The sequence below is a fragment of the Carettochelys insculpta genome, chromosome 8, assembly GCF_033958435.1.
Source record: "Carettochelys insculpta isolate YL-2023 chromosome 8, ASM3395843v1, whole genome shotgun sequence".
Lineage (NCBI taxonomy): Eukaryota > Metazoa > Chordata > Testudines > Carettochelyidae > Carettochelys > Carettochelys insculpta.
The window spans coordinates 13812454-13838773 of NC_134144.1; the positions used below are offsets into that span (position 1 = coordinate 13812454).

Here is a 26320-nt window from a genome sequence, read left to right on the forward strand (position 1 = left end):
TTTGCCATCCCAACATTAACGTTTATTTTTACCTGACATTACACATCTTCCAGACCTTAGGGAATATATTGTACAGTTCTTCTGGACTGCACCATTTCAGAACATCTTAAGTTTACAGTTGCATTAGGTTTGGGACATGTAACGTTGGATACCATACTGCGACCCTTGCTTGCTTCTATACCACCTGAAGAGGGTCTCTGTCTCTGTCTGACACAATGATGTTGATCTTATTCTCTAAGTGGGTAGTCAGCATGTCTCGCAGCTCTGACAGAAAGCCTCGCTCAGTGTTACTGTGCTCACACAGAATCACACTTATCCCATTGGCAACAGCATCCAGTACATTGTGGTGAGACATCTCTCCTGCAAGCATAAGAGATGCCATGTAGATTAGCTACTCATCCTGCATCTTTCACAGTCCATTAAGTAATACATTTCATAGAATCATAGAACACTAGGACTGGAAGGGACCTCGAGAGGCCATCGAGTCCAGCCCCCTGCCCCAATGGCAGGACCAAGTACTATCTATCTAACCTGTTCTTAAATATCTCCAGCAATGGAGATTCCACAACCTCCCTTGGCAACTTATTCCACTGTTTGGCCAACCTGACAATTAGGAACTTTTTCCTAATATCCAACCTAAGCCTCCCTTGCTGCAGTTTAAGTCCATTGCCTCTTGTTCTATCCTTAGAGGCCAAGAAGAACAAGTTTCCTCCTTATGACTCCCTTTTAGATATCTGAAAACCGCTATCATGTCTCCTCAATCTTCTCTTTCCAAACTAAACAAGCCCAATTCTTTCAACCTTTTTTCATAGGTCACATTCTCTAGACCTTTAATCATTCTTGTCGCTCTTCTCTGGACCCTCTCTAGTTTCTCCACATCTTTTTTGAACTGTGGTGCCCAGAACTGGACACAATACTCCAGCTGAGGCCTAACCAGCACAGAGTAGAGCAGAAGAATGACTTCTCGTGTCTTGTTCACAACACACATTTCAAAAGCCTCTGCTTCTATAGGAGACAGAGATATAGCAAAAATGATGTATTGTTCCTTTTTTTCTAGAATAGAGGTATGTAGACAATTGTGAAAATAGGAATTCCTCAAAAGGAGAAATGTGATGCAGATTCCAGCAGGTTTCACCACTCACTGTACACAGGGGCTCTTTTTAAAGAATTCATGAATGCTGACTTTGCAATACTGCTTAACTTAAATTACCTAAAACTGAGTAGTTGCCTCCACAACCCCCACTTCTGCAGGGTAGGTACCCACGATGCATTGCTCACACAGCTGAACTTTGATAAGGCAACAGGGATGCAGTAACTCGACAAAGAGAAATGGTGGGTCAAATTTCCAGAAGGTTTGAGGACACAAATTCAAATTCATGAGAATGAGGTTAAAAAAAATCAAATTTATTAAAAATTAAATTTATCTAGTTGTGTAGATGTAGCCTGAGTCACTTAGGCCTGATCTACACTAGGGATCAAAGTTGATCCCAGATATGCAATTCAAGCCATTACATTTGTGTAGCTAGAATCAATGTATCAGAATCAACTTTCTTTTGTAGGAGTAGATCAGGCCACTTTGGCTTGTGTTGATGTCCCTTACTCTACGCATCAGTGTGGTGTACCAGGGTTGACAGCCAAGGCCAGAGAGATTGATTTTGCCATGTCTTCACACACATGCAGCAAAAGCGATCCCTGGAAGATTGATCACATCGTGCCAACCCCCTGGTAAGTATAGACATACCTTCACATATCTCAAGAGTGAGCTGCTCACAGAGAATAGGTTGTAAGCATGGATGTTTGAACTGAAGTTGGGGACCAATGTTGCAGAAAGACATGATTGTTGCATAAGAAAAAAGTCTCACTTAAAAAAAAACAAAAAACCACACCCCCAAAACACACAACCAGTGAATCCAGCCAATGAAGCAGTTGTTTAGCCTCACACTGATCACTTTTTCTCCCATTTTACATTTGCTTTTTTCCCCCAAAGTGGAAGCTCTTTGATTTTGTACACTGTCCTACTCTCACATTTTGGGAGCTACTGCAATCTATATCACCATCATCTCTTGAAGAAAAAGAATATTAAGAAATTTAACATAGGATTTTAGATTCAGGGATAGACTTTTAGTGTAGGTCTCTTCCTCAATTTAGTTCCTGAACTTCCACTTGACTACCTACCCACAAGGAGCTCCACTGAAGTCAATGGCATACCATGCAGGCATGCACCCTTGGGGAGTCAGTTGCAGGATTAAAACCTTATTTTGGCTATTTATGTCTCTTAATGGAGTAGTAGTAGTAGTAGTAGTAGTAGTACTAGTAGTAGTACTACTACTACTACTACATTTGATGTTGCTGTAGGTTACCAGGTAGTCAGTCTAGCAATGCACCCACATTGTTACTTGTATGATACATTTTTTCTTTTACTAACTGATTCCTGGCCTTGAGAAATCCACAGCTAGAATTTTCATCCACCAATCAAGTCACTCTTTCTAGTGAGCACATTATACAGATAATTATGAAACAATAACTCTCATACCAGTGAGATAGAGGTCAGCTTCTGCACCCTGCAAGACGCTGCTCCCAGAGCCAGCACACAGGGCCACCACCTTCACTTGGGACTCTGCAAGACAGTAAATGCTACAGTTAAACTCCGGTGCGTCCACTCAGCCTTGATGACAGCTTCAATACATGTCTATGCAGTCCTAATTCTTCTCTTGGTCTTACAACCAGCAGAAATTTGTGGGTACCAGGAGGGGATATTAGTTTGGAGGAGGCATATGGGTGAGCCAATAACTCCTCTGGGAATGAAGCTCAAACTCATGGTCACTGGAAACTAGTGATGGATGAACAACTCTTCCTCAATAGGAAGACACAAGACAGCTGATAGGTAAGGAGGGCTTGCAGTACATTACTAGAGAGATTAACAGTTGACCACTGCACCTTTGTTTTCACCTATTGACATGTCTTGTTACAGTAGCAATGAATAAAATGATCTTATACCTAGATGGTAAGGACAGTTACTCTGTTCTCCCACCACCCTCACCTCACGTTCAATGAAAAAGTAGTTTGGGTGAGGAAGGAATTTTCAAAATTTAACTCTACTTTAAAGTATTCCTTTATGAATAATCATCCAGCGTTTGCTGACTGAAGTAGGAGTCATAGGACTACAGTCTACACAACATCAAATCTGGAGCTCGAAAACACTGGACGTGGGCTGGGAAACCACTGGCTAATATTGATGGTTTTTAGAAAAAAGACTTGCCTTTCTCAGAGACGACAGTAAGTATTAAGGAGAAGCTCTCTCAAGTTATCCTGTTTGAAAGGAGGCAATTAGAGTTTTGGACAGGTAACAGGAGCAAGAGGATTGGCATTATATGTCAGGTACGCCTACTGATCTTGGGCAAGTCCTTTTCTCTGTGTCCCAACTTCTCCGCCGACAAAACATGGATATTGTGGGATAAGTATAAAATTAAACAACTGTAAGTTAGCTTAAGTAACATACTTGCTTTATAGTTTGTGGCTAGTAGGGAAAAGGTCCCAAACAGCAAGTAAAAGAAGGCCATGAAAATAAGTAGTATCATTTGTAGAGTGGAAAGGGTGTATAGTTCCAAAACTAACTAATAAATGAGAGCAACAATAAGACGAGAGAGTCTTTAAAAAAAAAAAAAAAGTGCCCAAATCTTCTCACCGTTGAAGCAAGGGGAGAAAATGGAAAGGCTTTAACAAGAAAGGAGGCTGTAGATTTTATCTAAATTAAAGCCGAAAATAAGAGTAAATTATCTGAAATAGGGTTTTAGCTAAAGTCAGCAATGTCGACAACACTTGTTTGTGAATGGTTACATGAACATTCTTAAAGGGTTCATTCCTAATACCTGCCTGACCACACTGATGTAGCTCTAAGCACGTCTGGAATTAGCCTGGTTGTAAGCATCTCAATTAAATACTCATCTATATTTTGTTACTATTTGTATGTAGTAAGTTGCTTATTATTTAGGCTTCTTAGGGATGTTTACAGTAACTGTATAAATACCATTCAACCTCTGAATTTAATAAAACAACATATGGTTAAATTAGTGTTTGGTGGGTCCCCATGTGAGTATTAATAATTTCAAATATTAAAAAACTCCAACACATATGTTTGTATGGTGCTATACAAGTTTTCTTTCTAGTTCAAGTAAAAGTTAAATCTCAATTCCTCATGTTGTAAGAGATTCTAGAATAAATTCAGGTGGAATATCTGTGTTCATCCCTAAAATTCTTGGGAAAGACTCTCTCTAAATGGAGGTGCTATGGGACAAATCATGGAAAAAAATAGCTCGTGTCTGTGGACTCTCTCCCTCAGAGCAATAACCCGTGTAACAAAATTTAACTGTTAAAATTCAGACTACATTAGAAAAGGTGTTTCCAGAATTTATGCAGTATAACAATTACTCAATCCAGTCAGCAGTTCTGTTAGCCCCACCTGATATTAGAAAGCATATCTGTTCTACATGAAAACACACACCAGAGAGAGCCACTCCACTCACCTCCACTGTTTGTGTTTGTTTATGAGGCACTAATTATAGTGGAAAAAGCAAACACTTGGGAACTCATTTACCTAAAGTCTTCCCTGTTCCAAGGGCCAGGCGCACATGAGACAACCTTAGGTGGCTTTTGATTCGTTCAATCACGTCCAACAAGGAGACTGGCTCACTCAGCGTGCATAGGCGTCCCAATCCAGTACATGGAAGTAGAGGCTGCAGAGCAGAAAAAAATGTCACGGCGAGAGTGTTCACTGCTGCTGTTCCCATTGCTCTAACAAACAGATATCTAGACACCAGTAATGGGTACAGCAGGAATAACTACACATAGAAAATAGTCTCAAAGGGGTAGCCATGTCTGTAGCTTCACAAACAAGCAATCCTGTAGCACCACTTGGTTTTACCTACGAAAGTTAGTAGATTTGTTAGTCTTTGAGGTGCAACAGAACTGCTTGTTAAACACAGAAAGTAAGTTTCTGAATGCTTTGCCAAAGAAATACATAGCATATTCCAAAGGACTAGGTAACACATTGGCCACATCGACACTAAATACTTGAAAGTGGCTTGTTTCTGGAGGTGTGTCACAAAACCATTCTCACAGATTTAGAAAGTGTAAAGTAATCCCTCAGAATTGAGCTCAGCTCAGAATTGCACACTCACATTAAGACGAGTTAAGCGCAACTCAAAATCCTGCTCTCCCCTGCCCCACACAGCCCTGGTTCAACACTTCCCACCCCGGTTCAACCCCCCCGCTGGGCTCCAGCTCACTCCTCTCCCCTGTGCTCAGCCCCAGCTCACCCCTCCCCCTGGCACATGGCTCCAGCTCAACCCCCTGCAGGGATGCATGGCCCCAACTCAACTCCACCCCCCTACAGCCCCAACCCACCACCAGGCTTAACCCCCTGTCCCCCTCCCACAGCCCCAACCCACCACCAGGCTTAACCTTCCCCAGCTGCCCTTCCCCACAGCCCCAGGACTTACCTTGCAAAAGGAGCTCCAGGTGCTCCTACTGCTTCTCCGGCTGCAGAACTTGCGTTCTGCCAGCAAAAAAAAAAAAAAATGGCCTCCCCAACTTACATGAAATTCAAGTTATGCAAGGGTGCATGGGAACACAACAGTAGCATAACTTGATGAAATCCTGTAAATGCTTGCAAGTTCTTTGTGGTCATTATCAAGGCAAACTGAAAATACCATCATCTCAGGGAAGCTTGCATTGATGATGCTAGTGCTGTTATTTATCCGTGAACAGAGGATTTCCATTTCCAAGGCTATCAACCTGATGCCTTTCATGAGCAATGAATTCACGCAGAGGCGAAGTGGTATGTTAATTCCGTTACCTTCTGTAATAGCATTATTTCAGTCTTGTTATAAAGGCTGTTCTGGGACAGTAATGCCACCACCTCCAGCAGTGCCTTCTGAGTGCAGTTCAAACTGACTCGTGTCTGATCCTCACCGTCAGCCCTGACAAAGGACAACATTTTTTGATGTTTACTAAGAAAACAAATTTCAGAATCTAGTTCATGTAATAACTGTCCCTTCGATCACAGAAGAAAGAAAAAGGAAATGTAGCGACAGCCTAACACACTATTACAGAAGTAACACCAAGATTAAGGGCATGAGGGAATTAAGCCATACTGCTCTCATCAAACTGAACGACCAAACTGTTCTGCTCCAGCTCTGAAAATGGACTGGTACCTGTAACTCTTGAGTTATTAGCCATCCTTTAATCCTCGTTTGTACTTAATATTAAATTTAGACTTTATGGAGCAAACTGAACACAATTCTTTCTGCCCAATAAAACCCAACAAAAGGTCACATGTCCTGTTTGATCTCTTAATGCTGTTAGCATTTATGTTTAAAAATATTTCCACGAAGGTTATTTTCACTGTACTCACAAAAGCAGATTGGAATTTCTACACTTGGTGATAAAAAGGAGCTTCCTTAAAAAGGAAGACGTTCCCCGCAACATCTTCCTCAGTCACAGAGTAACAGGGAGATAGCCATGCTAGTCTACATACTAGCAGCAGTAGTAGCAGTAGGCATCCTTCAGTCTACGTAGACTATGGATCAAAAAACGCTGTTAAGCGATGCTGGAGTACCTCTCCAGGTGCGAGACAGGGCAATTTTCTGGGACCCTGGGCTGCCCAGACGCCAGTGTCCCCCTCTCGGCTTTAGTGATATAGTCCAGAGGAGAGGATAACCTCTATATCTGGTACTAGCTCAGCTGCAGGAGTTGCCGGGTCAATGCCAGAAGTTGGCACACAACTGCCTTAGGACTCCCCTGCAGATTTTCTGTCAGCGTTTACTCTATTACTACATACTAGCAAAACAAAAAAGCAGTCCAGTAGCATTTTAAAAGACTAACACAGTAATTTATTAGGTCTTCTCATTATGAATACATTGTTATATGGATTTGAAAAAGAGATTTTTAAGGTTTCATCGAGGCACCAAGGCTAGTTTTCAACCTTCTGCTGAAGGTACAGTTCAGTTACATATAAAAAGCTATTCTCACTGAACCACACACCACTTGGCCCACACATTCTGGTGACACATTAACCATCTGGTTATTATTTAGGTTGGTGCACTTTCAGTTAAATAAGTTCCTTTGTTTGGTCCTAAACAAATAGGACCATTCCTAAGGAAGTCAGGTTTATCAAATGCATCCAAAAGTTTACGAACTTTGAACACAAAAATCAGTGCCTGAAATATTCCCAGAGAAACTGGTAACAGTTAAATATCTAAATCTCCAGGTTAAAGGCTCACTAGCCCACAGTGATAACAAGTTTAAAAAAAGAAGTTACTACATCTTATCCAAGCTTTAGAACATCACTTGCAAATTCTCTCCAATCACTGTAAATTGTAGCGTAAGGAGCACCCTTCCCTGAGGATCAGCCTGTTTCTAACTCAGTGATGCCAACCAAATAGTACATTTGACATCAAAAGTAGAGAGTACAAAAGCAATCGTACTTTCAGTACATTGTGGCATTACTGAGTGAATAAGGCATAAGGGGCAGACTGATTAGAAAGAGAAGCTATTTCTATCAGTGATCAGCAACAAGTGACAGTGAAACAGATGTGACAATGCGATGAGGTTCTGATGTTACATTTTTCAAAGCAGCAGAAAGAAGCAACAGAGAGCCATGCATAGTACCTGGCAGGGACAGTAATGAGAGATGAAATCTCTGGGATCCCTTTTATGCCAGATATAACTGTTTCCAGGTGTTCAGCATGGCCCATACTGAATTCCACCCGGTGAGTGCCCAGAGTTGGGTAGCTAGGAGCTGTTGATGGGTGTAGTGGAAAAGTGGTACAGGCACCTGAGAAAACAATAAGTAGTACAGAAGTTTAATAGTTTTGTGAAATTCTATTGGCCGCTTGACCACAACAGATTTCACTTTTGTGACAGGTGAATAGAATAGCATTTTTTTTCCTTTTGTCATTATCATCATAACTATGGGCAAGCAGATATTGCTCTTCTGCTGATAAACTGGCAGAACAACTTTGCAAGGTGGTTTATGGTTATACACAAGAGTCAATTTATCCTTATAGTCTATATTAATCTGTTCAACATCTTGATGGTAATTTGGCTGCTTAACTAACACCTGATATTCATGAACATGCACAACACTTTGCTTCAATCTGTAACCTCTCTGTGGTAACACTTGCAAATGCTTACGCTTGCTTGGTAGGAAGGGACAGTTTGATAGTAAAGCCACTGAACTATGACTATAGTTCTCATTTCAGCCATCCTACATATTTGTAGATTCCAAAGCCAGAAGGGACCACTGAGCGGTAACTAGTGGTGGATCCCAAGGGTCTGTACTGGGACCAATCCTATTCAACTTACTTATAAATGATCTGGAGAAAGGGGTAAACAGTGAGGTGGCAAAATTTCATGATGATACTAAACTGCTCAAGATATCTAGAACAAAGCAGACTGTGAAGAGCTTCAAAAAGATCTCACAAAACTAAGTGACTGGGCAACAAAATGGCAAATGAAATTTAGTGTTGATAAACAAAGTAATACATATTGGAAATCATAACCCAAAGTACACATACAAAATGATGGGAACTAATTTAGCTACAACTACTCAAGAGAGAGTCATTGCGGATAGTCCTCTGAAAACATCCACCCAATGTTCAGCAGTCAAAAAAGCAAACAATGCTATGAATCATTTTAAGAGAGATCATGAATGAGACACAGAGTATCCTATTGGCTCTATATAAATCCCTGGTGTGCCCACATCCTGAATGCTACATATAGATGTGCTCGCCTCATCTCAAACAATATATATTGACACTGGAAAAGGTTTCAGAAAAGGACAACAAAAATGATTAGGGGTTTGGAATAGGTGCCACATGAAGACAGATTAAAAAGACTGGGACTTTTCAGATTAGGAAAAAACAGACTAAGTGAAGATACGATAGAGGTGTATGAAATCACGGCTGGTGTGAAAAAAGGAAAAAAAAGTTATTTGTTCCAATGGTCACCAAATGAAATTAATGGGTAGCAGGTTTAAAACCAACAAAAGGAAGTTTTTCTTCACACAGCACCCAGTAGGCCCGTGGAACTCCGTGACAAAGGATGTTGTGAAGACCAGGACTTGAACAGGGTTAAAAAAAAAGGAACTAGATAAATTCATGGAGGTTAGGTCCCTCAATGGCTGTTAGCCAGGATGGGTGGGAATGGCATCCCTTGCCTCTGTTTGTCAGAGACTGGAAATGACAGGAGATGGATCACTTTGATGATTACCTATTCTGTTCACTCCCTCTGGGGTATCTGCCATTGGCCTCTGCTGGAAGACAGCACGCTGGGCTAGATGGAACTTTAGTCTGACCCTCTATGGCTATTCTTATCTGGTCTCCTATAGAAAACAGACCAAAAAAAACCTGTCTTATTTAACTCCTGGAGTATATCTTGCAGAAAAAACATGAGGCCTTTATTTTAAAATTGTTAGTGATAGAGAATCTACTACAATCTTTCATCAATTTTTCCAAAGGTTAATTATTTTCACTGTTTAAAAATATGCCTTATTTCCAGTCTGGTCTTGGATATATCACAATCTCCCCCATGCCTTGGTTCCATAATATTTCCCTATGTCCCCAGACGTGGTGCAAAGATGAAATCCATCAATGGTTCTAAGGTGCTCAAATACCATTTGATGAGGTTCACATCATTAAAAGTACTAAAGAATGCAAACATTTTTAGTTGACAGTGAAATATATATTTTGTTCATTTTGGGTGGGAAAATAGACATTCCATTACAAGCTCCCATCTTTTCATTAAGGTGGAAGCAAAGATGGGAGTAAAGATTATGCGATCAGCTAGTGGTCCACAGACCAGTTTTGAAATTCTGCTTTAAAAGGTTCTCTCTCAGATCAGAGCTGAATCATATTTATCATGTAGTCTGGGAAAGCTTACTGTGTGGATAAATAAAAGACTTAATTTATGAACTTTGGTTTCTAAAACTACCTGGAGCTTTTCAACAATTTATGGATTATTTAGATTACTTTAAAATTATGGAAAAAACACAGTAAACTCAAATAGCGCAAATAAACAAAAAGGTAAATTGATAAAGACTTTCCCCATAGACTTACACTGTATTGATAAAGAGTAACTGAAACTGAGTATTAGTTAAAAAAGGGTACCTCACCAAGTCCTTTGGCCAGCCAGTTATTGACTCCATTGGGTATGGCATCATAGGCTGTGTGTGGAGAGTAAATGCCAACTCTGTGTTCCAAAGCCCGGATCACCAGACGTTCTTTCCAGGTGTTCCATGTTATACGCTTGAGTGTTTGGAATATGGGTGGGTGGTAAGAAAGGATAAAATCTGCCTTCTTCTGCAATGCCTCCTGCATCACTTCCTCTGTAAGGTCATTAGTTAGGAACAGCGTGCTTACAGTATGGGGTGGGCTTGGTTCTACCAGTAGTCCTACATTGTCCCAGCTCTCAGCCAGAGAGAGAGAAGCAAAGTCGTTCAATGAGGAAACTAGAGCTTTCAGATCCATGAGGGAGCGTGAAGGCAAGACAAACAAAGGCTGGATGCACTGGAGAGGTCGTTGAATCAGGTGCACACAGGACAGTAGCATGCACATATCTAAAGAGACAGATGAGAATTAGTGGTGTTGGAAGAAGTTTAAGAAATTGTGATTTTTCAGTGTCTGAGAATTCAGACTGGCCAATGTCCAGCCTAAGTATAATAACACCCCCCACCTGGCATCATATTCAATACTTCTCACCAGAGATGGTAAAAGAGGTGGAATGAAGAAAAAAAGTCAATAAATTTAAGGGAGAAGTTGCCAGGACCAGCTGGCCTTCACGCAGTCATGAAGAACTCAGACATTGAATTGAAGAACCACTAAATGTGGTGTGTAACTTAGCGCTTAAATCAGCCTCTGTACCAAGTGACTGAATGACGGTATTGATTTTTTAAAAGAGCACAAAGGAGATCCTGGCAAACCTAACTGCACTACCAGGCAAAATGGTGAAAACTATGGTAAAGAACAGAATTATCAGACAGACAGATTAACCTGATATGTTGGGGACAAGTCAACACAGCTTTTCATCCGACTATAACTGCAACAAGAACTCCTAGGTTTGAAAACTGAGCTATTCCATACTCTCCAACACTGGTGAATGCTGCATGTGAGATAGAGTCAGCCCTAAGATTTGAAAAGACATTGAGCATTGGGAGCCAGAGGGCACACCTACCTCAGCCTAGGCATGGCTGGAGTTGGTGGTGCCCCACTGAAAAGCAGCCAACCTCCGCTTTGCCCCACACCATTCCAGTAGGTCTGGGGATGGCTCTGTTATGTCACCTGGCAGAGCCTACTCTGAGTGCAGGAATAAAATAAACTCTTTCATATCCAGCATTCTATCATCCAGAACTCTCATATAACCAGCATTTTAACCATAGGTAAGTTTTAGTTACATCCCCCATAAGTAAAAGAAAATAAGTAAATACAAATAAATACACCAAATACAGTAGAAGTTTACAGTGTACAACACTACTGTTGTTGTTAAGTAAAGTACTCTGCATACATTTGTGTTTGTTTCTTACTATCTAATCTTGTTTCTCTTTAGTATTATGCATTGCTAGGTATACCTCTCTATTATCCAAAACATTTGAATATCTGGCAACCTTCTGGTCCTGGGGCTGCTGGATATGAAAGAGTTTACTGTACTAATCAAACTTACAGAAACAACCAAGTTTGATTTTAAACACTTGCAACACAGCTTGAGATCCTGAACTTGTGCAGACTTAAGTAGCAAACCTCGGGCACAGCAATGCTGGTCTCAAGCTCCATATCTTTGCAAATCCTAGGGCTGACTGTGCAAACCCCCTCAGAAAGACAGACTTTTACTTTATCCTCCACCTTGCAATTTGTCTTCCTTTACTTTCACACTCCCTTACCCCAGGGGTGGGATGGACGTGACTTGACACCAAAGAGCCACAGCCTCAGGCTCTCTGCAAGCTGGGGCAGATGTGGCAGGCTTAGCCATGGTTGTCATAAAATCAGCTAAGTCAGGGATTCCCAGCCTATGGGTTGGGACCCAAACTTGGGTCACGCTTAGATGTATTAAGGGTCACCAGCAGCTCGGAGCCACATGGGGCTCTTAAAGAAGCCATTTGTAGCTCCTTAACGCTGCCACATCCAGCATCTATTTAGGGCAGCGATTATGTATTACAAGCAGCGCCCAGGCCAGCCACTTAATAGACTCTGGCAGTAAATAATTTTCACCCCCACCTCCTCCGTTCCCCCCTTTTCGTTCTACGTACCTGCTCTGCCGGTTTTCGTTTTTTGCACCCCGCCCCCAGTGCGGGGTTTAAGCTGAGGGAGCGAGGGGGGGGGCAGCGGCTGAGGGTCTTTCCCCCACCACAACTCAGATCCCCGCTAAGCTCCTAGGGCGCCTGGCTGGGAGCGGGAGCCGCCACCCAGAGCTCCTGCTCGGGCCACTTCAGAGCCCCAGACCGCGCACCTACCTCGGCTCGGCTGCGCCTGACTGAAAAGGACCCGGCTCCGCCCCGCGCAGGCGCGGTGGGTTTGAGGACCGCCGTTTCCGCCGCGCGGCAGGCGGGGTCTGCTGGGAGAGCGGGAAGCAGGTGAGCGGGTGGCCCCGGCCCCTTCTGGTTTAGTCCCCTCTCCACCGGGCTGAGCTGCCCCGGTGCCGCCCGCCGCAGAGCCCGCCGGATGGCGGGGGCCGCTGCTTAGCCAGCGCTAGGCTTGTCCGAGGCGGAGCTTCCTCTATTTCTGGCCGCGGCACGGGGCGGGAGCTTGGCCTCGGGTGCCCCCGGAGGGGCAATGGCTGTGCCAGGGGTGCTGGTACCCCCCCCCCCCACAGCTCAGGGGTAGCGACGTGGGTGCGCTGATCACAGTGATCAGTCCTGGGTGTGCCCCCCATCCCCAGCCAGGTGCCCTGGTGGGTGCTGGACAGGGCCGCTTGCCCCCTGCTGAAACCCGCTGTGGGGATCATGGAGTGGGAAGGAAAATGTCACCGTACCTGTTTGAAAGCGAATGAGCGTTTTTTAAGGGGATGGTTTGGGCATCCAAGAAAACCATTCCCTGGTCACAGAAGAGGCTTGGAGGATCAGTACAGTCCTGGAATTCATGAGCTGGGGAGTGAACAGACTGTTTTATGTCTAGGGCCCTGCCAAATTCACATGCATAAGAAGAGGTTGTTCTGAACACTTCTGTGAAAATCCATAGTGAAATCACAAGTACAATTTAATTTACCACCTCAGAATGTACTGTTTTCAAAGGTGGTATTGAAAAGCTGAAATAAACATGCTTTCTTTTCAGGAACCCCTTTGAGCTGTCTGCACTGGCCTCCTAACAAAACAGCATGGTGAGACCGGCAGTTCTTAGACATACTGTTAAATTTTGTGAGCTCACTATTGAGAACTGAACAGCAGCGCTGCATCCCAAATAATTGCACAAGTCCACTTATTGTAAAGCACTTGTGATGTAAAGCTCAGCTTGCAATTTTGTTGATAATGGAATATGTCCGATCTACTCTTTCACGAGATGAGATTGTGCATTAGCTTTCTGCTGCTAGAGCACTAAATTCAAATTTTGGTTTGGATAACGATTTTTGGTCATTTCATTTGGTCTGTGTTCCCACATAAAAATGTGTTTAGGTTGCAAATATGTATCGGTGGTCTGTATACCTATTACCTTTTTAAGAACGTTAGAGTTTAATATATGAAAAAACAATACAAAATCCAGGAAATACAGTGCAAACTTGAATTTGTCAAATATGTTACAAATTGTGATGCCTTCTTTCTATGTAAAGTACTGACAATGTGCAACACAGAACACTGGGTTTTTAATCTTTTTCTGTACGGATCTCTGAGTCCCCTAGTATGCGTGCTGCTTTGTCACCACATTAATGTCCTCCTTGAAGTGTTTAGATGCTGTGATTTTGTTACTTGGGTATAGGGAGGTATGGCAGTGTCTAACACTTGTATAACTAGCATACGTATCTGTCTAACACTTTGTGTATTCCACTGGAGTTTTGAAAGTAAGTAAGCAGCATTCCCTCAGATATACACAACATGCACTGTGAATAATCTAGAATGGAGGTGAGCAAACTTTATGTTGGGCTCCACTTTTCATCCTTGCAATTACCACCTCCACCTGACAAACCGATGGAAATTTTGGTTATATTCATATAAAAAACAACAACAACAACAAACTTTAGGCACACATAAAATAAGCATGTAGAATACAAAAACTTTATTAATTGGTATATAAATATAAATACACATATATAAAAACTAACATTTAATCATTTTTAATGAGATGGATGAGCGTGAGACCCACCATCCAATTGTACAAAATTTCACACGTGGCCCTATGGGGCCTGGCCCCACACTTTGCTCACCCCAATTTAAAGCACAGAGCGACTTATCTGAGTAACCCTGCTGGTTTTTTTATTTTTTCCCTTTCAAATGAATGTCAAATTATTTACTTATCATTGAGAAAATTGAACTTTGCCACCATCATCTTTCTGATATACAGGAAACTTTTTGCAGCTCATCAGTGATAATTCAGCCAGACAGATTGCAAGTCAATGACATGAGGCCCTTGTTCCTTCTTGCCATAGACTGTGTGATGCACTGCTATTTCCAAGGATGAAACTGGGGGGAACTTGGTTCTCCATCATGACTGCTGAAATATGATTAATTAGGCTATTTTTCCCTATCATCTTTGAGCTAAAAGTGTTGGTATGGTTCACAGAGATGGAAAAATGTATGTAGTTGTGTTTTATTATTACTCTGAAAAATGCCTTATTAGTTCATTTTAATTATTGACCTTGTGCATATGAGGTGAGATCTTTTCCTGCTGACTTCATTGGCGACGTGAGCAAGTGTACGGGATGCACATTTGCTCCTCGGAATGATGCTTGGTGACAGCATAACGACAAAAGCTCGGAGCAGTAATTTTTTTATACTTGTTCCCAGTTTTACTGACAACATTTTTAACTCACTTTTGGATGCTGTTCAGCTTTTTGTGTCTCTGAGATCCCATGTGTATGAGCTCAGGGATTTCACTTAACTTAGGAGTTTATCTAGATTTTGATATTCATCTTAATGTTATTCAGGCAATTAGCTAGAAATTGAAATGCATTTATATTCTCAGGGTTACTAGTGAGTAGAGCAGAGTTAATGGCTTGCTGTCTTTGATTTTTGAATCAAAGTGTTGGTTTAATTTTTTTTCCTTCATCCTCAGGCTGTCGCACTGCACACTGATGTGGGAGATATTAAAATAGAGCTATTCTGTGAGCGAACACCTAAGGCCTGTGAAGTGAGTAATATAAGAAGACTGGGCTTGTTTAGTATTGAGAAGGAGCCGCATAAGATGGGCCACAATAGCAAAAAAAATAATAGAGCAAGTATATTTGATGTTTCTATTTGCCCCATTTTCAGCATATAAGAACATTCAATGAATATGAAAAGGAACAAATATACAATTTATACCATGAGAACTTTTCGTACATACGTAAACACAGTACATAATTAACCTGTGGAACTTGTTGCTTTGAGATATCTTTAAAGCCAAGAATTTAGCAAGGTTAGACATTTATATGGAAAACGAAAACATGATTATATTAGACAGGATACAAATTCATAAGAGATGTAGACCTTCATGTTTAAAGGCATAAGATAACTGCTGTCACAGATTAGAAAACTCATATGGGTAGATTATGTCATGATTGCTCACTGTGGGGCTTCTTGCACCTTCTTCTTTAGCTTCTACTATGGTGCATTGCCGGAGATGGGATACTGCATTAGATGGACCACTAGTGCAGTCAGGTATGGAACAGAGACCTACAGGAGACTAGTATAGAGCCTTGCTGTGGGACTTGGATCTCATGCAGGACTGCTGTCATCATAACAGGAGAAGGATTAAAAATGGTGTCTAGTAAAGCATTTCTTATGTTCCTAGTTATGGTCCTGATCCCAGAAAGATTTGCACATGCTTAATTTTAAGCAGCAAGAGTAACTGAGCTCTCTTCAGTTATACTACTCACAGCTCCTACAGTTAAGCACACAGACAATTTTTTTTTTTTTTTTTTTTGCAGAATAAGAACCTATATATGGAACATTGGTGACAGGATACTCAGCTGCCTAACAAGTGACCCCGCTTTGCAATGTTCTGTTACCAGTGTACAATGGAGAATTAAAAATAAAACAAATTTTGAAAAACAAAGAGAGGGAAAGAGAGGGGAAAAATGTCCTTCTTTCCTTTCTCCTGGTTTGTTTGAGTTTCCTTACTTCAAAGCTTTTCCTTTCACTAAGTTAGTATTGGACAGTCCATGTCTGAATATAAATAAAACACTGGACTATATAGGAGTGTTTTTTCATGTAGTGAGATCAGCCAATGATTTGTGTCCATTAGATATTTTTTCCCCTCTGTATGGTGTCTGCAGAAAATCCCCAATCCTGATGCACTGGTTTGGTGTGAAAGGTATCAGGTCTACCTTTTGTTATTACTGCTTACAGATTGTCACAGTTTGGGTGGTCTTTTTAAGGAGCAAAGGAGAAGTAATGAGAATCATGGAGAATTTAGTCTGAGATAATAGAGTGATAGCGTAGCACGCTCACAAAACAAATCAAAGCCGGAAGGGTTCATTTTAATCCTCTTGCCCATGAGTGTTCCTTTCAGAATATCATGTGTCCAATATGAAACACATTACTGCTGAACTATTTCTTAAAGAGCACTTTTTGCTCTTCCCATAGAACTTCCTAGCTCTCTGTGCTAGTAACTACTACAATGGCTGCATATTTCACCGGAATATCAAAGGATTCATGGTACAGACCGGGGATCCAACAGGTAACTGTTTCCATCAGTGTCTGTTATATTTAGCCCTAGCTCAGAGGTGGGAAGCAAGATAGGAAACAACATATTGTAGTGGTAAGAGAGACTTTCATGAGCTGGGTACTTTTCTGTGGAAAAATTTCAGATAAGTAACCATTCACTGGACTAATATTGGTTAGCCATATAACTAGACTACAGCTTCAGCTCAATGTGCAAATTTTAGTCTTCTCAATCAACATTCTGTGTCTAATATTATTGCTATGATCGTTTGCCATGATTTGACAGCTAATCCATGGGAGATCCAGGATTGAATATAGAGATTCCTGTTTCCCGGGCTTGTGACCAGGTCGCACTGCCTCTGACCCCGTGGTCTAGCATATAGGCCATGACCCCAACAATGTCTGCTATTTGAAGGAAAGTCTGCTTCGTTTCTGTTATTTTTGCCATCGTGTTTATTTGAATCTCAGCCTTTCATTCTCCTGCTCTGTTATTATTTATTTAAATTGCATTAGCACCCAAATGTCCCAGTTGGGCTCAGGTGCTCAGTGTTTGTTCAACACCTAACACTCACATGAAAGCATGATTCTCTGCTTCAGGCAGTTTAGAGTCAATCTAGAGATTTAATTATTGTATAACATAAAATAACATTTAGCTCAACATTTTCTGAAAGGGACTACTGTGACTGGAGAGTCTTTGTCAACTGTGAGGGAAGAAAAGTAATTCATCCCTGTCACTTCTTCTTCAGGCTCTGGAAAAGGAGGCAACAGCATCTGGGGCAGGAAATTTGAAGATGAATACAGTGAACACCTCAAGGTATTTCTGGGCTCTTCAATCTACCATAGTTATTTTTTCACATGGATTTATTCTCACGTGCAAAAGATGATCAATGTTGCGCAGTACTGGGATTAAATAACACTTTTGAAAAGGTTAATTAAGGTCCATGCCCACAGCAAAAGAGTCGGCGGGGGGGGCTTATTATTGGGCTAGGGTACTGGAGGGTGTCCGTAGTTTGGGAGATTTAGCATTGGGGCGCTTCTTTCTGTGGATGGTCAGATTGGGGAAGTTTTGTGTGGGTCTAAAGTGTTTGTTGTGCCTCCTTAAAGGAAAGGGAGGCATTTGACGGGATCAGATCTCAGGGGCTAGTTACAAATCATTAGGGAGGGTTTGGCACCTGGAATGGAGTCAGATTTTGTAGCATATTTTAGTAAAGATTTGGAGCTGGGGTGTCAAGTATTAAGCCCTGGCTATCAGCCACAATTTTGCATTCACAGAATACGTACAGGTAATTTTGCTATCATTTCTACCTCTTTTTTCAGCACAATGTTCGGGGTGTTGTTTCCATGGCAAACAATGGTCCAAACACCAATGGATCTCAGTTCTTCATTACATATGGCAAACAGCCACACCTAGATATGAAGTATACTGTCTTTGGGAAGTAAGTGACCTAGCAGCGTGTCTCCTTTATCATAAGTGGGAAAGGCCAGGATACAACAGGATGACTATAGTGGAAATTATTGGAGGTTCGGTTTGAGTGGTGTATATTTTCGGGAGGACTACTGTGCGTGGAATTTTGGGGAATGAAAATTTAAGGAATTCAATGGACTATATACACAAATTGACATACTTTTTTCCTTTTCAAACTTCTGATGGTGTTTTTGTAAGTTCCGTTCTTTTGGTTTGTACCATGTCCCTGTTTGGTCACCACTGTAATTTTGCATACAAGCCCTCCTTTTTATTTGAAAGGCAGAAATAAATCAGCATGGGTTGTTTCTCATAGCTGAAAATGTATTTGTATGCAGTGAGGCTTCATGAATTTATTCTAAGAGTTTTGAGGATGAAATTGCTAGAAGCAGCACTTTTACCTCCCTTTACATTAAAATTGCTAAACTGACGGAAGTGTCCTAATGCTTCAGTTGGTTTTTTCCTACATCATTAGAACAGCTCTTTTTTGGGGAGAGGGGTGTTGCGTCCTTTTATATCATATTAAGTAATGTGATTTTTCCTAGTGACTTAGGTGCTCCACACTTTTTTTTTTTTCAAATCACATCACGGCCTCAAAATCACAAAAACACAGGTGCTTAAAGGGCATTTGTGATTGCACATATACTGCAAGGCAGCTTTGGCACTGTGGATGGCCAAGGGCACATGCCATGCCTTCCAAGGTACTCCCACCTCCACTCCCGAAAAATACTGTTACCATTGCCTAAGGAGAAAGAGTTAACTTGAAGATGAGCCAATTTCAAATAACAATGACAAAATCCCTAAAGGCTAGATTTGTTTTACCAGATTGCCCCTGTATGTATCATACCCATGCCAGATGATGCTGGCTGCACAGGATCATAGCACATTCAATAACAAGGGTAAACCAGAACTTTTTGTGAAAGTAATGGGAAGACTAGATGATAATGGCAGTGGAAAAAGTATAGGTGGTATAATGCTCTCACCTTTTTTTAATTTTTAGCTATATCTTAGTCAAATTAGATAAACTCAGTAGACAGTTTCTAAATAGAAAAGAGAAATGTTAAAGGTACATACTCCTCCTGAAATCAAGTTAACTTAGAAAAGGAAATTAAGAACAGTTTCAGGTGTTCTACCAGCTGCTGAGGAGCCCTGTTAATTTTTGTGGATTTTGCCATCATACTTGTCTATTCAAAAAGGAAAAGAGAGAGAGAAATCCTGTTCTTTGTTTGCTCAGTAAAAGACCCACACAAACTGGCGAAACTAACTGACTATATAGGGGAAATAGTTGCAACATGAAGCCAAATGCACAAATATACTTCCAGGTTTGAAAACAATATTTTTTTCCTCTGATCTTTCAGTTATAGTCATCTAGGCATAGGTGTTACTTTTTTACCTACTGTTGTTACATGCCTAACAGAAACATTGATGTTGTCTCCATAGTATATTGGATGTTGCCTCTTTCTCAGAGGATCAGAGTAACAGTTGTTTAAAGAGTTTTAAGGCTTCTGTCACTGTTAAGTTTGGGTCTCGCATCACTTTCCAGCCTGCACAGAAATTCAGAAGTAGAAATTCTACCTCTAAATTTATCCAGAAGTAAATCTGTATCTGGGATGTCCAAGTGTGACCAGACTGATGGGGTCACGAATGGCTCAATTAATACCACTCCTGCCTCTGTGTCAGAACGTTATTGATTGGAATAGTGTGGCCCAGTTGCCCCACTCTGGCCCAGTTTGCCTATCCCCAGCCCACTACTGCACCTTCCCTCCTGCCCAGACCCCAGTTGTCAGCCCATTCCTGCATCCTCCCCACACTCAGCCCCTGCTTCCTGGCAGCCCCCTCCCACACTGAAAACCTCGTTCCCCATGCACACCTGCCCCAGAGCCTAGAGGGACCCACATACGGTACAAGCCTTGGCCCCCCATGTTCTGGGGCTGTTGTGCGGGAGGAGTTAGGGGAGTGTCTCTGTTTTTGTTCGTTTGTTTTTTTCAGTCAGGGATCACATCAGTGAGGGCCTTCTTGCTTGTGTGGTTCTTGACTGATTTTTCTGTGGGTCAGTGGCCTCAGACCTGAAAAAAGGTTCCCCACCCCTGATTAGAATCTGTCATCGGAGGCTAATTCACCCGTTGCAGAATATGAGTAATTCCAGTGACGTCCAGCTTGTTGAGTATCTTGCTAGGATAGTTTGAAATGCCATGATTAGTCTGACCAAGCTCTCAGGAATCCTCTCTGGCACTTCACAGCTGTGGAATTAAAGGGCTGAGATGACCTGTGATATTGCAAAGCCTGTGAGAATTATTTGTATTGTTTGTGGTGAGGAAAAATCCAAACAGTTTGGCCATCATATCAAGCAGTGACAGGGCAGAGCAAAGGAACATGCTGTCCTTTAAATGGACCATTAGATCTCTCTGGCTACTCAAGTGGACATTAAAAGGACCGTGGCACCCTCCCAAAAGTCATATGTGGCCACTCAAAATTCCCTTTTACGATAGTCTATAATGTCCAAAAGATGTTAAACTAGTAAAAATAGATAATGAGAATCTTATTTGCTTACTCAGTCCGTGTGTTGCAGGTGCCTTACTTCACTGGAAATGTTTTGGGATACTTAGATCATGAAAAGGAAGGCGGGTCTTTAATTACAAGAGAATTCTCATAATTGTTCTCTTTTTTTTATCTAGGGTAATTGATGGTCTGGAGACCCTAGATGAGCTGGAGAAACTCCCAGTGAATGAGAAAACCTACCGACCTCTTAATGATGTTCACATTAAGGACGTCACAATCCATGCCAACCCATTTGCTTCATAGAGTTTAATTGCCTGGACAGATTCTAGAGAAGCTGGTCACACTGATTTCTAACCATGGTGTTGAAGTGACACTAAAAAGTGTTAGTCAACTGGATCAGACCTTTACTGTTTGAATGCAGGACTTTCAGGAGCTGAAAGCATCAGGCAGAGTCCAAAGGGGAGGCTGAGACTGGCTCTTCTGTTTACAGCTATTGCAGATAGTCTACCAATGCTCCGATCTGTAAACTTTTAGTTTACTTTTTGTATATGTACAATAAGGGGGAAAGAATCTTTTTTTTTTTCCTAATATATTTTTTCTTGATTCTTTATCTAAATATAACATCAGTTAAAATCTTTGAAGAAGAGCTTCATCACATTGCTATTTTAAGCTTTCCCATTCGTCCGAACCTACTGTAACAATTATTTGAAAAACTCGTACATTACGTACCTTTCCATCAGGTGGAAGCATTCTCCTAGACCATGGGTGTCCCACCTTTTGGCTTGCCTGGGCCGCATTGGGTGAAGAGGAATTGTCTTGGGCCGCATATAAAATATATAATATAGTTAATGTATATAAATCACATAATAATGTTAAAAGTTTATGATCTTGTGGGGCCGCATTACTAGCTGTTCAGGGCCGCGGGTTGGACATGCCTGTCCTAGACCTTTTCAGCTTTTTGACTTAAAGGTTCTGCACAGAGAAGCTCCAGGTTTTCATTTCTCCTGATGTGTTGGAGTCTGCGAACTTCTCCAATCTGCCTAATAGGAAGATGCAACAGACTGCTGCTCCCTTCACTAGTGCCCCTGAAAAGTGAAGCAATTACTTCAATTATTAGATACATACATGTAAGTAACATTTGTTTATAGAGAACATGTAAGTAGTTTAGCTGACAGTTCATAGCCAGTGCAGAAATCAGACGTGTAATAGGAAAGTGTGACCTGTAGTGCATCACGCTGGCCTGTCCTTAACCAATATATAATAAATTTATGCCATCCATTGCAACTGTATACCAAAGATATGTCTAGTAATGGGGCAAACTAAACACTCATTTCCCAACTAAAGTGCAATTACACCAATCTCCCTCCTGCCCAACCCTTCCTGCGTTTAGCATAAGGCACTGATAGTACTGAGTATCCCACAGTGACATTCCATTGCACAATCCAGACTAATGAGTCACTGTGTCACCCTGCCTTCTAACCTAGGATGCCTTTTTACAGGGGTTGCTGTTGTAGGCTCCAACCTGGACTGCTCACTAATAGCCTCTAGTTTGTAAGTCACTCCCAGCTGTAGCTGTGTGTATGTGGGTCTTACCAGTCTTAGCTATGCTGTAGGGAGACCCCAACGCAGTCCCAGTCTTAATTCCCCCCCGCCACCCCCCAGATATGTACGTCCTGTAGTGCCCAGCTCTCTTCTGGACAATTCAAATTTATAAAAATTTCATTATTGCTCTTAATAGAAATAAAATGCATATAGTGTTCACCCCAAATGGAGTTTCTCAGACACTTGAGTTTACACACACTGGATTAGGTAAAATAAGTTTATTAATTACAAGGAGAGATTTTAAGTGAGCACAAGTAATAAGGTATAAAAATGAGAGATGGTTACAAGGAAATAGAGTTAAAAGACCACGGGCGCTGAACTAAAAACCCTATAGCTGATTAAACCAAAATTTCTGACCACATGCTTTCAGCAGTATTACTGAACAAACTTCTTAGGTCAGTACTCTTTCTCTATTCCAGTATCCACTTCCTTTATTCTTTTGGAAGGGGTGACTGGTGTCAGTCCCCCTCTTGAAAAACATTTCCAGATGAGAGTCAGGAGACAAAGAAGCTATAGGACAGGATGTTCCTGTTCTTTATTTACCTGTTTGAGTGCCCTTTACTTTCTGCTTTGTTTGATGACTCCTTAATGGCAAATTGAGCAGGGTACACATTTCTCTGAGGCAGACCTGTTTGGAATATGAATTACTTACATCACAGAGTGAAATCTCATGACTTCACATACAGTATTGCCACACATTTTCTCAGGACAATAACCAGCAAATTGAGTTTTTAAATGATACTGCACAAGATATGCTTTCTGCAAAGGCTATTACAATAGAGTGTAGGCTGTGGAGACAGGTGCTTTCAGTCACAAGAAGTATAAATCTTTGTGTCTGTGCACAACTAATATTCAAGAATACCAGATGACTGTGCATTCACCACCTTTCCTTTCCTCTTGTTATTCCACAGCTAATGGGGCAGAGGGAAGATGGGCCCAATAGAAGTCATTGTGTTATGGGGTAAGTGTTCTAGAGCAATGCTGTATGATGTCAGAAGGTTATTTTCTCTAATGAGGGGAAGCCCAGGAGCCTCCATTGGTTAAAGAGTGCAGCTCTGGGCATTAGAGCTCCTTGTCTTTCCCCTCCTAGGTCCCTGCTTGAAAATTAAATGAACTTGCTGGTACTATCCTGCATTCCCATCTACCAGAATCCCAAGGTATCACACTGTATTTGGTACACTTCAGTCTTTGCTCAGTTGGGACCCCACCCTGAGCCAGATATATGGATATTGTGTAAGATTTATTGTAATAACAAGCCTACCAACTAATTGCCCTAATGAGCCATAAAAGTCAGCCCTGTTGGTTAAAAGTAGGCATCACCATAGCGAACCATATTATCCTAAAGTTACCACAAAGAGAGAGAAAAAACTATGTACAGTGTAAGAAAAACAAAGGATAGTTTTTCCCAAGAAGCCATATACAAATTGCTAAGGGGCTGATACTTGCAAAGGTTCAAACAGCTGCTTTTCATCTCTTCTCTGACTAGCTATTTTCCATCTCAAGTCTCTTGTCACCGACATTCAACACACTTCCCAGGCAAAGCTCCATCAAATACAGATGACCTGTTTGGATCATGCCCTGTTCTGGTTTCAAAGCGGATGATGATGATTTTTAAGTCATCTTTTAGGTAATCCATTTTACATAAAATTTACTGTGATGCCTCTTTTCATTGTGGAAATTAATTTTGTTATTAAGGTCTGTGGAGAGTTTTGAATATGAGGGATTCCAGTGACCTGAGTTATATTCCCAGCCCTGTGACTGACTTGACTACAAAATCAGGTGTATCACTCAATTCTGTATCCCGCTCAGTAAAATGGAGATAATACAGGTTGCTTGCTAAAACACTTATATCCATATATCAAATAAAGTTCCTGTGTATCAAAGTATTATTTTATTCCTAAGAACAGACAATAAATTTGAATGTGTGAGAGGGATAGTGTAGTAGGATGTAAAGCAGCCCCTCTAGAGGTTGTAAAGGGGGCAGTGTAGTGCAGTGTGTTTAGGTACTTATGCTACTATTTTTTTTTACTTTTTAGTACTGAATCTCAGTAGTGGTCCATGCTGAAAGGAGTTTCTAGTGGTGGTTTACTTTGATGTGGTCAGTTGCTCTTGTAAGGGGCTTAGAATTTAGACCAGGACTGGGCAAATAGCAGCCTATGAACCAGATCTAGTTCCCCAAGATTAGCCCTTCTTAGGCTGCCATTGCACCTCCATCGGTACAGGTGACTGCAGCTCCTGTTGGCTGTGGATCACCATTCCCAGCCAGTCAGAGCTGTGGGAAGCAGTTTTGATTGGTACATTGCTTCCCATAGCTCCCATTGGCTGGGTACAGGGATCTGTGGGCAGTGGAAGCTGCAGTCACCCATACCTGCGGAGGCACATGTAACTATCCTAGTGGTAGCCCACCAGGGGCTAGTCCTGGTGAACTGCCATTGTTTTATTGACCATCCTGATTTAGATTGTATTTCAAAACACCAGATAGCAAAGTATGGATGTCATATTAAAATTACTTGTTTATATAGACAAAGTAATTAAAATTATTATCCTACATGGAAAAGGTAAGAGATTTATCATTTCCATCCTGGTGACTGATAGTACAGCAAAGCTGCTTACATATCTCATTATTTTGGCGGCATGCTATTTAAATATTCCAACACAGGCTACAGTAGTGGGGTTGGGATAAAATGCTGCAGTGAAACACGAACTAAATTTAGTCCATGTTCAATAGAGCAAACTCACTTAAATTCAGTAGAGCTTACACTAGGGTTGAATTGGGCCCACTGTCAATCAACCAAATCTCTTCCCAAATGAATGGCGTAATGCCAATGAAATAAACAAATCCCTAGTTGCACTAGATAGTAAAGCTATATCTCTCTGTAAAAGAAAAATGGTTCCTTTAGGCTCAAACTTATGAGACAGGGAGGTTGTACAGTGAAATTGCGTGGCACCTGTTCTTTCTCACTTCCTGGAGCTGGTTATTCTGCCTATTATCTTACCGATGTTGCCATATATTCCTCATTCTTTTTCACAGCTCAAGACCTGGATTATATCTGCTTTCCTTTGCTTTTATCCTCCACCCTGACTCTAGTAACCAATGGCAACAGCAGGGGCAGATGAAAGCAACTGATTGCATGTTTTCCTGCCAGGCTGCCAGCAGGACAGAAAGTTTCCTATCGTGCCAGATATTATTAGCATGAGTACACTGCATCATAGCTACCCAGAGATGAAGTAAACTTTAAAAACATAGTTTTCAAATCTAATATTACAGGTTTGATTTCAAACCAGGACATAGTCATTTGTCCTTAAAAGCCCATTGTTTGCAGTGGTGTTGCTGCTACCGTAGCCTCTGAATCTTTTCAAAATAGGGTTGCTAACTTTCTAGGACACAAAAGCAAACAGCCTCCTGCTGGTTCTGCTCCTCCTCTGGGGTCATGTCCTGGCCTTCCCCCTTCTGCAAGGCCATGCTCCCACTCACTCCATCTCTCCCTCTGTCACTTGTTCTCACCACCCTCATTTATTCATTTTCACTGGCCTCGGAGGTTGCAGTGTCAGGGTGAAAGCCTTGGCTGGGGCTGTAAGCTCTGAGGCGGAGCCAGAAATGAGGAGTTTAGGATGTGGGAGGGAGTTCTGGGCAGAGGCAATGAATGCAAGAGAGGGGTGAGGACTCTGGCTGGGAGTGCAGTCTCTGGGGTGCAGGAGAGGACTTTGGGCTGAGATGGAGGCATTCAGAGGGTGGCAGGGGCATTGAGTATGGAGGCTGGGGTGAGGGCTCTGGAGTGGTGCTGGGGAGGAGGTGTTTGCAGTGTAAGAAGGTTCTCTGGGCTGGGACGAGAGTTCCCTGTAACCTGAATGCTTTGGTGGCTACTCAGGAGAGATTCAAATGCTGATTAGCAGAGTGCCCACAGTCATCAGGATAA

At 41.7% G+C, this 26320-nt stretch overlaps 2 protein-coding genes across 4 annotated transcripts; one reads left to right on the forward strand and one right to left on the reverse strand.

Moving 5' to 3' along the window:
- NIF3L1 (NGG1 interacting factor 3 like 1) lies at positions 1 to 12625 on the reverse strand. Of its 2 annotated transcripts, none has more exons than XM_075002143.1 (7): positions 12503 to 12625; positions 10172 to 10615; positions 7669 to 7834; positions 5855 to 5978; positions 4595 to 4733; positions 2534 to 2617; positions 1 to 360 (listed from the first exon to the last, which is right to left on the reverse strand). In XM_075002143.1, the coding sequence occupies exons 2-7, from the start codon at positions 10611 to 10613 to the stop codon at positions 176 to 178; spliced, it is 1140 nt and encodes a 379-aa protein (XP_074858244.1). In that variant the 5' UTR covers positions 10614 to 10615; positions 12503 to 12625; the 3' UTR covers positions 1 to 175. The 2 variants fall into 2 exon arrangements, with proteins under 2 accessions (XP_074858244.1, XP_074858243.1); XM_075002142.1 differs by lacking the exon at positions 12503 to 12625 and adding an exon at positions 12299 to 12496.
- Positions 12585 to 25641, forward strand: PPIL3 (peptidylprolyl isomerase like 3). Of its 2 annotated transcripts, none has more exons than XM_075002145.1 (9): positions 12585 to 12622; positions 13320 to 13365; positions 15252 to 15410; positions 16763 to 16856; positions 17587 to 17654; positions 18158 to 18276; positions 20978 to 21928; positions 23315 to 23364; positions 23890 to 25641. In XM_075002145.1, exons 2-7 carry the CDS (start codon positions 13363 to 13365, stop codon positions 21102 to 21104), a joined length of 570 nt encoding a protein of 189 aa, XP_074858246.1. In that variant the 5' UTR covers positions 12585 to 12622; positions 13320 to 13362; the 3' UTR covers positions 21105 to 21928; positions 23315 to 23364; positions 23890 to 25641. The 2 variants fall into 2 exon arrangements, with proteins under 2 accessions (XP_074858246.1, XP_074858247.1); XM_075002146.1 differs by having other exon boundaries at positions 15252 to 15326.
- The last annotated feature ends 679 nt before the right edge of the window (positions 25642 to 26320 follow it).